Source organism: Diabrotica virgifera, chromosome 2 (genome assembly GCF_917563875.1).
Source record: "Diabrotica virgifera virgifera chromosome 2, PGI_DIABVI_V3a".
NCBI lineage: Eukaryota > Metazoa > Arthropoda > Insecta > Coleoptera > Chrysomelidae > Diabrotica > Diabrotica virgifera.
In genome coordinates, this window is record NC_065444.1 from 238,435,368 (window position 1) to 238,449,810 (window position 14,443).

General features: G+C 30.7%; 1 protein-coding gene across 1 annotated transcript in view; it reads left to right on the forward strand.

The window, feature by feature from the left end:
• LOC114330878 (dolichyl-diphosphooligosaccharide--protein glycosyltransferase subunit STT3B) overlaps positions 1–14,443 on the forward strand; it is a 52,127-nt gene that overhangs the window by 13,246 nt on the left and 24,438 nt on the right. Inside the window, exons 4-5 of the mRNA XM_028280300.2 lie at positions 6,282–6,480; positions 13,285–13,456. Of these exons, the coding sequence (XP_028136101.1) occupies positions 6,282–6,480; positions 13,285–13,456 (371 nt within the window). The remainder of the gene's footprint in view (positions 1–6,281; positions 6,481–13,284; positions 13,457–14,443) is intronic.

Sequence of the window (14,443 nt, forward strand, 5' to 3'; positions counted from 1 at the left end):
GGGCTTACATTATTTGCCTCATCATCAGGTCCCGTACATAGTCTTCCTGAATTACAAACTACAAACTAAAATTACAAAAATATATAATATAGAAACCAACTATGTCCGAATTTAAAATTTAACAGTAAAAATTAATCAGCAAGCAACTTTAAATTATTGAAGTGAATAATTAATTGACTAATCATTAAAGTATATTGAGACCTATGTCATTACCTGGTCAAATACCAGTCTGATAAGAATTGTGTAACATATAATACAATAAAATATACAGGGTGAGGCAGATAACTGGCCTATTAGAAATATCTCGAGAACTGAAAGCAACAGAATCATGAAAATTTGAATTAAGGGGTTTTGAAGAGTTATCTATTTAATGAAAATATTCTCATCTATTTGCTACTTCCGGTTATACCGGAAGTTGCTTATAATTTCGTTTTTTTTTTAATGGGACACCCTGTATATTTTTACATTTTTGGATTCTCTTCGATGTCTTCTTTTAAAAATATGAGGTTTTGTAATGTTATACAGGGTATTTTAAAAGATAATTACGTTTTTGTATTAATTTCGTAGCAACATTCACACCCTGTAGAATTGTAGTAGTTTGACGTATAAAACTCTACTTACGATCAAATGATTTTTAATATAGTCTACTATTGTTAAGAATCATTAGTATAGCTAAATTTTTAATTTTAGTATACAGGGTTGGTCGAAACTCGGAATGAGTATTTTCTGAGTTTTCTTAAATGTAACACCCTGTATTTTAGTATTGCAATGAAATGATATTTTTTGGTACTTCTTTATTTCTTAAGCATTTCCTATACCTTACTGCTTTAATTTGTGCTTAATTGTTAATCGCACCAACATACGTAGGTATTTTGATAGCTAAACCATTATTGGTAATTTTAAGGATCAGTCTGAATTAATATGTATTTATTTCTGAAAAATTATTTGTGATTGAATTTTTTCACGACCAACGTAATAAAATTTTACGTATTTTTTGTTGCAATTAATGTTTAGTTTGAATCACCAATAACTCACAAATTAAAGCAATTAGGTATAGGGAATACTTATAAAATAAAAAAGTACCATGAAATATTACAAAACCTCATATTTTAAGAAGATATTGAGGAGAATCCAAAAATGTAAAAATATACAGGGTGTCCCATTAAAAAAAACGAAGTTATAAGCAACTTCCGGTATAACCGGAAGTTGCAAAGAGATGAAAATATTTTCATTTAATAGATCATCCTTCAAAACCCCTACATTCCAATTTTCATGATTATGTTGCCTTTAGTTCTCGAGATTTTCTAATAGGCCAGTTATCTGCCTCTCCCTATATACTACCATCAATCCTTAGATGGTTAATAGTTGATGGAGTTTAAATTTAAGATTTTATTGGTCAAAGAACAATTAAATTTGGGTTTTTGGCCTTTTAAGGCCGGGACACACACATATCCGCACGGACGGATATGTGTGTCCCGACCTTTAAAAGGAAAAAGGCAATTTATAAACCACTGATGAAAATGGCTGTAAGGGGTATTAAAAAAATAAATTGCAAATCTACTTTTTTTGGCCTGGCTCGCTATCATTAACTATAGTAGGGGAGCGAAGAATGCTAACTGTGCAATCACTCGAGCGTTATGGGGAAATATTGGGTTGTGATTATTAGGTCCTAAAACCAAAAAAAGTTAAGTAAAATTTTCCATTTTAGTGGGGACTTTCCATTTTTAATTTAATTTTCCATTTCCAACAATCGTTTTTTTTTCGATTATAGCGCCATCTGTCCATAATTCGAAAAAATGTTTTGAATAAAAGTTACTTATTTTTACGTAAGGAATCCAAATTTGCAATAAAAAATGGGGGCTCCTATTTAAGATTTTAAAGTAACCCTCCACCTCACCTCCGTGGGGGGGGGGGGGTCGTTCTTTGGAGTCATTCGATAGATTTTTTAAAAATATTGAATAAGTGTATTTTACAGTTTTTCGATCTGATGTTCATTTCGCGAAATATCGCGGGATTCGTATTTAAAAATATTAAATTTACCCCCCACCCCTCTCTGTGGGAAGTCGTGTTTGGTATCATTCGATAGATTTTTAAAAAATATTGAGCACATATTTTTTAGTTTTTCGATCTGTCATTCATTTCGCGAAATATTCGCTTTTTTGAAGTTATACTTCTTTAGGCACGAGGGTGAATTTTTACATTCCCTGGCGCATGCGCCCACCGTCAGTATGCTGTTAGTTGCTAAATCATCCAAGTTATGTATGTATCAGCGCAACTAAGGTTTTGAAAATAATATATTAGTGTTTTTAGTAAATATATTTATTATAATTTTTGTGTCTTTGGATTTGTCTTCCTTGGGAGTAAGATAATAATTATTTTAAATATTTTTATATGTAATACTTCACTTGATTTATTTCTCACCGTCGTTTGAAATTACGTCCCAGAAGCCGTAAAAACAAAACCCTGATGGGTTATTGGTAGAGCAGTCGACTACATAACGCGAAGGTCCCGGGTTCAAATCCTGACACAGACGATTGTTATCCTTTTTTTTTAATTTTTGGTGTTGTTTTAATAAAAAAATTTGAAAGAGGTAATATCAAAATTAGTTTATTAATTAAATAAAATACAAATAAACTTTTAAGTATCTTTATTTCGTTGAAATCATATAATAGAAGTATAAGTTCTAACGTGCGTACAAAGTACACACACACACACACATTCTTTTCTTGTGAAAGTTTGGGACTCACCCATTTCCTTACGCCCGGTTCAAATCGTAAGATTTTTGAAATATACACTCTTTTACATGTACTTAACTTACCTTATCTTAATCTGACAATTTCTAGTTTTTTATGGATAGATTTTTTTTTCGGGCCCCCCTTAACGAACTCCCCTGTGTTAAGAGCCAATATATGGTAGAGGTACATCTGCAGGTTACCAGGTTTCTCCCCATATGCTAATCTGACGCGCTCCAGTAACTGCAAAAATCCCCGCTTGGGCTCCCCTACCACTATGTATATCAATAAATTTGTTTTCGTAGTAAATGGTCGTTATAAATAATAATTTATTTCAGACGAAAACTCCTACTTATACCAATAATTTTCAAACTCAAGGTTATGCTAGGTGTTAAATTCTAGTGGTAAATGTTTTAGTGTCATTTTATCAGTATTAAAATAAAATATTGTTTTCCAAAGTGTAGCCTAATCAAGTACTGAGTTCAATTTATTATAATTTATTTAACTTTGATAGTTATTTTTAGGAAAATAAATATCTACTTTTCTAGAGGCTATTCAAGATAGCGTACAATAAATTATTTGAACTATATAAAGTATTTCCGTTTGTTTAAGGTACTAGTACACTTTCGAAGACCAAAAATAATTTTTTTTTTCAAGAATTTTTTCTCAGAACCTTTATTAAAAATGAACATAACACTTTTTACATATTAATATCTAACTCTTCGAGAATACAAAAAATATATATCTTTTTTCATTTATGCACGTACACTAATTTTGTAAAAAGCGCAAAAGTCGAGGCCTCAAAAAATGATGGCGGACAGTTAATCTCAGGATTGGGATATCTGAAACAAAAAATCGTACTGCATTTGAAAAATGTAGGTTTCTTACGTGAGAATTTACCATAATTTGACCAAAAAATAAAAAATAAATATTTTTTAACCATGAAAAGTTGAAGAAAAATGGGCGATTTTTTCACAAAATTTTTTCATTTTCACTAACGGTGGTAAATAGTCCAGGAACCGAAGCATTTTACCTCGCAATTTTTACAAAATGGATCGATTTGCTTGAAAATTTGAGAATAAGTAGTGGATAGTTCAAGGATCAAAATCTATATGATGCCGAAAGGCGCTTTTACCATGGGGTCGGTTGCCACCCCATCTTAGGGGTGGAAATTTTTTATTATATTTTGACTGCAAAAGTTGATAAAAACATTCATTCTAAGCAAAAAATGTTCTATACATTTTTTTGATAAAATTAATACTTTTCGATTTATTCGCTATCGAAAGTGTTAGTTTTATATAGAAAAAATCAATGTTTTTCGATATATACTCATTTACCATTCACACAATTTTTGCCGTAGAAAAAATGTTTTCAAACCAAGTTCTTGGGAATTAAATAACCTACAATTTCATATAAAAACATTTTTTCGTATATCTGATGCTAATCTTTCTATTTTGAACAAAATGGCATTTTTTACCAAACTACAAAAAGTCGTTATTCGCTTTTAGCTGTAGTTTTTTAAAAACTAATCATTCTAAGCCAGTCAAACTTTTAAAATCTATTAATAATGCATAAATAAAGAAGAATTAATAAGGCCAATGACTAAAAGCAAAGCTAACTTACATTATTATGCTTCCAATTGGATTTCTTTTTTTTTTTTTTTGAAAAAAATATATTGATTTTTTAACCGTAACCTTTTTAATTTTTATCTTAGAAAGGTTGTTAAAAAATAATTTTGTAGGTTTTTACAAGATCTATAAGACTATTAATACCAAATCCTTTTAAAACCCTCAGTCGCAAAAAGTGGTGACTTTGAAAGGGTTGGTAAAGGTGATTTTTGCATGTCATTACAAGTTTTAATTGTCAATAGCTCACTCAATTTTTACCGTAGAGAAAATTTTTGCAAACCAAGTTCTTGGGAATTAAATAAGCTACAATTTTATATTTAATTATTTTTTTTGTATCTCTGATGATAATCTATCTATTCTGAAGAAGAGGGAATTTTTTACCAAACTTAAAAAATTCGATATTTGCTTTTGACTCCATTTTTTTTTTAAACTAATCATTCGAAACCAGTTAAACTTCTAGAACCGATTAATAATACATAAGTAAAGAAGACGAAATAAGGTCAATGACTAATTTTAATCAGGGTGGTGATTAGGGGTTTGCTTTCGATCACTTTTTCGCTAAAAAATATAGGGTCTGACATTCTTTTTATTATAAGCCACCTAATTTTTGAGCTAAAGACTTTTTTTTATTTCTGAAGATAGATATTTTTAAATACTTCAAATTAGTTTAAACAAGTGATCCTCGAAAAATGCATAGTTTTCCCGTCTTTTGACTTTGAAACTACAATATTTAGCATTTGCCGAAGAAGACCTAACATATAATATATAGCTCGATTACTATTGGTCTTAAAGAAAATTTAAAAAAACGGTTTTGTTGATTTTTTCAAAAGGTACATTTTTGTTAAGCAAAGTTGTTTTGAGAAAACAACAACTTTTTGAGTTATTTGCAGAAAACTGATTAAAAACATTAATTTTTTTAATATAAAATCAACACTTTCGATAGCGAATAAATAGAAAACTATTAATTTTATCAAAAAAATGTATAGAACATTTTTTGCTTAGAAGGAATGTTTTTACCAACTTCTGCGGTCAAAATATAATAAAAAATTTTCACCCCCGACATGGGGTGGCAACCACCCCCATGGTAAAAGCGCCTTTTGGCATCATATAGATTTTGATCCTTGGACTATCCACTACTTATTCTCAAATTTTCAAGCAAATCGATCCATTCTGTAAAAATTGCGAGGTTTTGTCCTATTTTAAGCTTAAGCTTCATTACTTGGACTAAAATTGTCACGTAAGAAACCTTCCTTTTTCAAATGCCGTACGATTTTTTTATTTCAGAAATCCCAATCCTGAGCTGTCCGCCATTGGAACTACTTTTTTTGAGGCCTCGACATTATCGCCCTCTACATTAATAGTGTACGTTCATAAATGAAAAAAGATATATTTTTTGTATTCTCTAAGAGTTAGATATTAATATGTAAAAAGTATTATGTTCATTTTTAATAAAGGTTCTGAGAAAAAAAACTTGAAAAATGCTTATTTTTGGTCTTCTAACGTGTACTAGTCCTTAAGTGTACAACAATAAATTGGTGATCTTTATTATAAACAACAATAAAACAATATGACCTCCATAGAACTATTCAGGGCGGCTGCAAATATGATTAAATGAGCAAATGTAATGGCCAACGTTCTTAAGGATAAGGCACCTTAAGAAGAAGAATATTCAAAACATGAATTTATCAACAAAATAATTAATTTAAATCATATAACTATTTAATTTGTTTGTGTTGTAAAATAAATAAATTTGAATATATTTTTTGTTGTGAATGATCATGGAAAAAATCATGTATGCAACTTGCATTTAATTGTCATTTGATACTCGTATTCTACACGACACTCGCCGCTTCGTGCCGTATCCGTCATACTCATATGACCATCATTAAATGCTGGTTGCATAATATACTATTTGTTTTAGGTGTCAGCATGGGGTGGTTACGTTTTTATCATCAACTTGATCCCCCTACATGTATTTGTTCTACTTTTAATGGGTAGATATTCTAACCGATTATTTACGAGTTACACCACATTTTATATACTAGGGTTAATTTTCTCGATGCAAATTCCTTTTGTTGGTTTCCAACCTATCAGAACCAGTGAACACATGGCAGCCGGAGGTAAGTGATTCGTAATTATCATAATTTTAATTATTTAACACTTTTAAAATCAGAACACCATGTAGCATTTTTAATTTATTTTTTATACAGGGTGTTTCTATATTCAACCTATAACGCTCTACCATAAATAGTTCTAGCTATTTCATGAATTTTGATATAGAAACATAAACCTCTAAAGAACTAATAATATTTTGGCGTCATATTTCTTCTTACGGTTGTAGACGTATTAAACTACTTTCTCATGTTTTGAAGCCAAGATATTATTTTCTTCCCTGGTCCTCTCTTTCCAAATACCTTGCCCTGAACAATTAGTTGATCTACCCATGAAACTCTTAAAATGCGTCTGTGCTCATCTACCGTTGAGAAACTTAACCAGGAGCACTCTTTCTGGATTAGTGTTTATATTTTCCCCTATTAGTTTTGCCACTAGAGAAAAAAAATTATATTTTTTATATTTCCTGTATATTGGTTAAAAAAGTAATATCTTTCTTTGCAAAGTTTTTTTTGTCTGATTACGAAACCAACAATTTGTGTTTTTAAAAAATTTTATTTTTCCTACTACAGTAGACTTTCTCTATAACGAGAACTGAAATGGCGGACTAATTACCTCGTTATAAGCGGATCTCGTTATATCAGACAACAATAATCAATAATGTGCATACATATGAATATATAGTTTTCTAAAACATTAACTTCATAGTGAAGCCATTCTTAGCAATATAAGATGCTAAACATTGTTTTCCACCTACCTCTACCGAAAGTATACTTTTCCGGACGTCATGGTATTTCATTCATGAAATATAACTTATTGACGCCCTGTACAATATCTATTTGTTATTACGTAAGTATCTATACATTTTAACGTTTATTTAAAAACACCCTGTATTTTGCAGAATGGTAAAAAACAGTAAATTGTTATTCTGATTTAAAAATGTTTACATTAATAATATAATTTGACTTATATTTGACAGTTGACAGTTATATTGTACCTCCTTGTTAGTTTTAGTTCTAATAAATTTTGTTGGTTAGTTACATAAATAAATTAAGTGAAAATGAAAAAATGACTTGTTATTTGAGGAAGGTGGAAAAACCATATTTATAACATGGGAGTAAAGTGCCTTTTCCTCCCTTGAATGATTACTGCCCTCCGCTACGCGTCGGGCAGTAACCTTCATTCTCGGTAAGAAAAGTAGCACTTTCCTCCCTTGTTATTCAAATAGCTATTCCTCAACAATAAGGCTTCGCCATCATAAATTGTAATTTTTCTAACAATATTCAATATTGGACGATAGATGAACAGAACAGGAAGAAGTTTATTATAGGCGGTGGATTTTATTACAGCATTATCCTCGATAACCACACATATGTTGGGGATTTCTGTATACACGCAGTTGGGGTATTTATTTATAGCCATTACAGCGCTAAAAACAGGTAAAGATACATATTTACGATTTCATTTTTCCTCGTTATAACTAAATATGCCTCGTTATAGAGGTGTTACAGTTCAATAGGAATTTCATGGGAGATCTAGTGTACCTCGTTATAACCGAAAACTCGTAATAACCGTGTTCGTTATAGAGAGAGTCTACTGTATACTATAACACACTACTTGTAACACAACCATGTTTACAAAAAATTAGATCCTAGCATAAGTAACACACAGTTTAGATTTCGCAAAGGGTGGGAACGAGACAGGCCGTATTCTGTTTAATGTAAAAGCAACTCTGTTTGGACGTAAATAAAGATGTGTCTGCCTACTTTATAAATTAGTAAAAGACGTTTGACAGACGACCAACTCTTGATCATTTAAAAATTCAACTACCATCTAATTGCATCTAATTGGATTTTTCGCAACGGTAATACATTTTGTTTTCTGCGAGGATATGTTCATGTTGAGTCGTCGACATGCTTTTGGTAGAATCGATAAAGTTGTCTTTGTAAATCATACTCATCCTCTGCAATCATCCGCATAGCACACTATACTGATTCTACTGTGACCAAGTCTGTATCCTAGTTGTAGCGATTGTAGTCGTAACGATATGATACCTCGGCAAGCGATGAGCTGCAATACCATAGACGACCGAAGGAGTGTCAGTGTTTGTGCATTCCTTCTTCATAGCACCGCTGGGGGAAATCGAAGGAGTAGTGGCAGCGAGAGCATATTTAAGGCGAACCAGGAGAATGAGAAGATGAGTCGTGGGTAGCGTATTGAACTAACCATGACTCAACAGTTGCTGCTCGCGTATTGAACGAGCTTTAGCTGGCTTGGCAAAGATGCACCGTTTGTGAGGTGGAACTATGCCTAGGTAGACACCACCGTAGTGACGTGGGGTCTTGCCACGATCGTTATCGCAGTAGGCGGTAGTAGCGAGTAATGATCTCCGGATCAGAATATAGGGCTATGTTGATTTGACGTAGAGAACTTGTTATTGTATATAAATAAACTGTTTATCCTATTATTTTAATGTTGCTATTATGATCGGATAACTGTAAGAAAGTTTAATATTGTTTTCCCTTTGCAGAAGATGGAATTATATTTTATTTTATTTGTTTTAAACTGTATATAGTTATCTTTAATATATTTACTTTATTTTTAACTTGTGTTTTACTGAGTCTGTCGTCCTAGAAGAACTACCCGTTACAACATCTTCTATTATTTCATCCATTAGCATGATTAATTATTTATATGGGAAATAAGCCACAATTAAAATGAAAAAAATAATTTTATTAACGTTTCGACGCCCAAATCGGGTGCCGTTGTCAAAATACAAAATATTACTAATAAACAAAAGTGTTGTTGCTAAGCAAAAAAATTCTTCTAATAATTTATTTAATCTCACTCATTTATATTGGCAATTCAGACATATATTATACATTTTAAAGTAGAAGACTTTAAAATGATATTGCCAATATTTATGAGTTGCGTTCCTGGGACGACTTACTGAAAGATAGTTCATTCGATTACATGAAATTAACCCCAACTCAAGAATATCCGTCATAAAAAATTATAGCATGATATATATATGACGGATATTTTTGAGTTGGGGTTAATTTCATGTAATCGAATGAACTATCTTGCAGTAAGTCGTCCCAGGAACGCAACTCATAAATATTGGCAATATCATTTTAAAGTCTTCTACTTTAAAATGTATAATATATGTCTGAATTGCCAATATAAATGAGTGAGATTAAATAAATTATTAGAAGAATTTTTTTGCTTAGCAACAACACTTTTGTTTATTAGTAATATTTTGTATTTTGACAACGGCACCCGATTTGGGCGTCGAAACGTTAATAAAATTATTTTTTTCATTTTAATTGTGGCTTATTTCCCATATAAATAATTAATCATAAAAAATGCCACAAGGAAATAGCTTCAGAACAACATCCATTAGCATATTGAATAAAATCGGTCTGAGGCTGTCTCCCTGTCTGATTCCGGCTGGTGTTGGTATGCCGGCCGTAGTGGTGTCGTTTGTTTGAATTTTGTCGTTTTGTTATTGTTCATCTGTTTTATGACTTCCACAATGTTTACCAGTATCCTTTTTTTGCTTCATTTTCTGTAATGTATCGCTAAGTCTGACTCTGTCAAATGCTTTCGTTAGGTCTACGAAGCAAATATATGTGGGTTTGTTACATTCTATCAATTTCTCTCTTTTTCACTTGTTTCATGACAAATATTGCGTCAGTCGTCGACCTGTCAGAGTACCTCTGTACTCTGTTGTACAATGCAGCCCCGTTCAATTATTTTAATCTGTTAATTATTTGTCCAGTGTGTCTTATTTGTATAATTATTTTTAAGGAAATGTCTACGACATTCTGAAATATCTTCCTTTTTTTTTGACGAAATGCCCCTGATGATGCTCTGAGAGGTAATTTGTTAGTTTTCCATATACTCCAGGCTGTGGGTGAAAAATAGGTCGATTTCAGGATATAATTCAGGAATTTTTAAAACCTATCAGGTGTTGTAAAGGACGATGCCAGGAATAACTTCTACTAAAATGTGACCAAAAATATTGTGAGCTTTTTTTTTAATTGCGATTTTCATTTGTTAAATTTGCAATTTTTAAAGATTTTGAATTTTGCAGCTTAGGATATTGATTCTAGGGAAAAACTTTTTAATAGAAAGTTGTAGTAAATTAAAAAACCTACAATTTGAGCTATGGTAAGTTTAATTTCGTTTATTGGTTATTGCAACACAGCCTGCGAAAGGTCCAAAATGGCCGTTTTTTACAATTGCGTTATTTATTGTACAAATAATTTTTTTCATTTTTTAAAGCTTTAAAATGAAGATCTTTCAATTTCAAACATAAAAAAATTATAAGGCCGGATTAACGAATTTGTTGCTTAGATATTATAAATTGTTTATCCCAAGAGGTCAAATGTCGAAGGCTATAACTTTTAAAAAAAATCGTAGAGTGTTGGTTAAACATCCAATCTCCTTCTAAAGAGTTATAATATTTTCATATTCTGATGTAAATAAATGCGTAAAACATTTTTAAACTTCTAATTTTTGGGTTTGAAAATAAGAGGGCAAATTTCGTTATAAACATTTAGAGCTGAAGCGGCCCTGTACATCCTATGAGTTTTTAACTTACAGATTATTGTTGCTAAAAAGGAAACGAAGATTTATAAAAAAATAAAAAATTTCTACGACCAACTGAAGCCGAGATAATTGTTTCTTTTTTCTTAAATCGTAGTGCCTTTATTTACAACAATTAAGAAATTATTTTACAGTCATTGACTAAAGAAAGACTTATATTATCTTAAATTAAAAATAATTATAAAATATAGTTACATTTAATTATTAAAAATTATTTTTAAAATCGGTGATTTTGCGAGCGTCCGAATTTTGCAAATCGCCCGGCTCGCTTCAAATCCGCGCGCTCGGAAAATGTTTACGTAACTTGTATTAAATTTTGACCGAAAACAATTTAATAATATTACCATTACAATATACAGTCTATTTACCACTGTATTTGTTTTTCTTGATAAACTTTTATATGTGAAATCTCATTTCTGAAGAAATAATATTACAAAAATGATACATATATATGAAATATATAACTATATTTTTAATTTTTTCATTGTTATATAAATATAATAATAATAATGTTACTTCTTATTATACAATATAAAACTTTTTCTTCTTGTAGTGACTATCCGTTTTGGATGTTGGCGACCATCATGGCAATCTGTACTTGCACACTAAATCGGTACTGCTGCTCTAAAAAGATTTGTAGTTGTTGTGTTGAACGACGTACGTAAATTTTCTAACAAGGTAATTCTTCGCCTTCCTGGTTCTCAGTTTCCAAATGGGGTTTGCCAAATTGCCATGATGGTCGCCAACATCCAAAACGGATAGTCACTACAAGAAGACAAAGTTTTATATTGTATAGTAAGAAGTAACATTATTATTATTATATTTATATAACAATGCAAAAATTAAAAATATAGTTATATGTATCATTTTTGTTAATATTATTTCTTCAGAAATGAGATTTCACATATAAAAGTTTATCAAGAAAAACAAATACAGTGGTAAATACACTGAATATTATAATGGTAATATTATTAAATTGTTTTCGGTCAAAATTTAATACAAGTTACGTAAAAATTTTCCGAGCGCGCGGATTTGAAGCGAGCCGGGCGATTTGCAAAATTCGGCCGCTCGCAAAAGCACCGATTTTAAAAATAATTTTTAATAATTAAATGTAATTATAGTTTATAATAATTTTTATTTTAGATAATATAAGTCTTTCTTTAGTCAATGACTGTAAAATAATTTCTTAATTGTTATAAATAAAGGCACTACAATTTAAGAAAAAATAAACAATTATCTCGGCTTCAGTTGGTTGTAAATTTTTTTAATTTTTTTATAAATCTTCGTTTAGTCTTTAGCAACAATAATCTGTATCGCAGTAGGTTGCATTAATTATCTCGGCTTCAGTTGGTTGTAAATTTTTTTAATTTTTTTATAAATCTTCATTTAGTCTTTAGCAACAATAATCTGTAATTTAGAAACTCATAGGATGTACAGGGCCGCTTCAGCTCTAAATGTTTATAACTAAATTTGCCCCCTTATTTTCAAACCCAAAAATTAGAGGTTTAAAAATGTTTTACGCATTTATTTACATCAGAATATGAAAATATAACTCTTTAGAAGGAGATTGGATGTTAGAACAACTCTCTACGATTTTTCTTCAAAAAGTTATAGCCTTCGACATTTGACCTCTTGGGATAAACAATTTATAATATCTAAGCAACAAATTCTTTAATCCGGCCTTGCAATTTTTTTTATGTTTGGAATTGAAAGATCTTCATTTCAAAGCTTTAAAAAATAAAAAAAATTATTTGTACAATAAATAACGCAATTGTAAAAAACGGCCATTTTGGACCTTTCGCATGCTGTTTTGCAATAACCAATAAACGAAATTAAACTTACCATAGCTCAAATTGTAGGTTTTTAAATTTACTACAACTTTCTATCAAAAAGTTTTTCTCTAAAATCAATATCCTAAGCTGCAAAATTAAAAAACCTTAAAAATTGCAAATTTAACAAATGAAAATCGCAATTAAAAAAAAAGCTCACAATATTTTTGGTCACATTTTAGTAGAAGTTATTACTGGCATCGTCATTTACAACACCTGATAGGTTTCAAAAATTCCTGAATTATATCACGTTTTTTCACCCACAGCCTGGGGTAATATACCTATTCTAATAATTTAACCCTCATTTGTATATTTACTAATATGATTTTACTGAGAAAATACAACTGCTGGAAAAGATTTGTATTGTTTTAGGTGTGTTTGCACTGATGTTTGCTGTTGGGGCTTTGAAGTACTTACAATCAATGATGTCAAAATCAGAATTTAAATCCTTCGTAATATTTGGTGGACTTATATCGGCAGCGGTAGTGTTCTTAGGTGTCGTTTTACTTACTTATGCAGGATATGTAGCTCCATGGAGTGGAAGGTAAGTTCAGTTAATATAGTTTTCATTTTAATTTTTTTCGTGCTGACATTAATAGAAGTGCTACTAACGTATGACGATAGTTAACAATATTTTTTTAAATGTCATTTAAAACTGCGAAAGTGTCACGAGGGCAAAACAAATCGATAATTTGTATAAAACTGTTTTTTAGATCATTTTGACTAATATTTTATTGATATCTTCACCTGAATATTTGCTAAACCTGTTCCTGGTGTTCTCTTTGACGAAGTTGTAAAACATGAATTGTCATTAATGTCACTGAATGTTCATTTTTTTCGTAGCAACGAAGGGCATCTGACGTAATACTTGACGACGGGAAATTATCAAAAATTATCGGGTATAATATCACAAGAGAGTGAGAATAAATTGAAAATAATGCGACAGTTTTTCGAAAATTTGTTGTCTGGCAATAGACACGAGAGCCCGCAGGGCTCGAGTGGCTATTGCCCAATGACAACAAATTTGAGAAAAAATGGAGCATTATTTTCTTATTTATTCTTACTGTCGTGTGATATTCGTAAGATTATTTTTTAATACATATATTATGGATATTTTCTTAAATGTGACAGTTGTCAAAACTAGGAAACTGGTTGCCATTAAACAGAAACAATCTACTTAAACAAATTATATCGGTAATTTTCTACAGTAGATAATTCTCAGTATAATTTTAATCTGATTGGACAGAATTAAACACGTGATCAAATATCTTACTATACGATTGGAAGTTAAAATCATCAAAAAATAATCGCTGTAATTTTTATTTCTGTAGCTTTCTATTGGTCAGAATCTCTATGAATGAAATAATCAGTAGTAATTGCACGAGAGCTCTAAAATTATCGATTTGTTTCTCGAGTGACACTTTGACAGTTTTAATTTCACGACCCCAAGGGGAGTGAAATTATGTCAAAGTGGCACGAGGGAACAAGTCGATAATAATTTTAGAGATCGAGTGTAATTCGCAGAGATTAT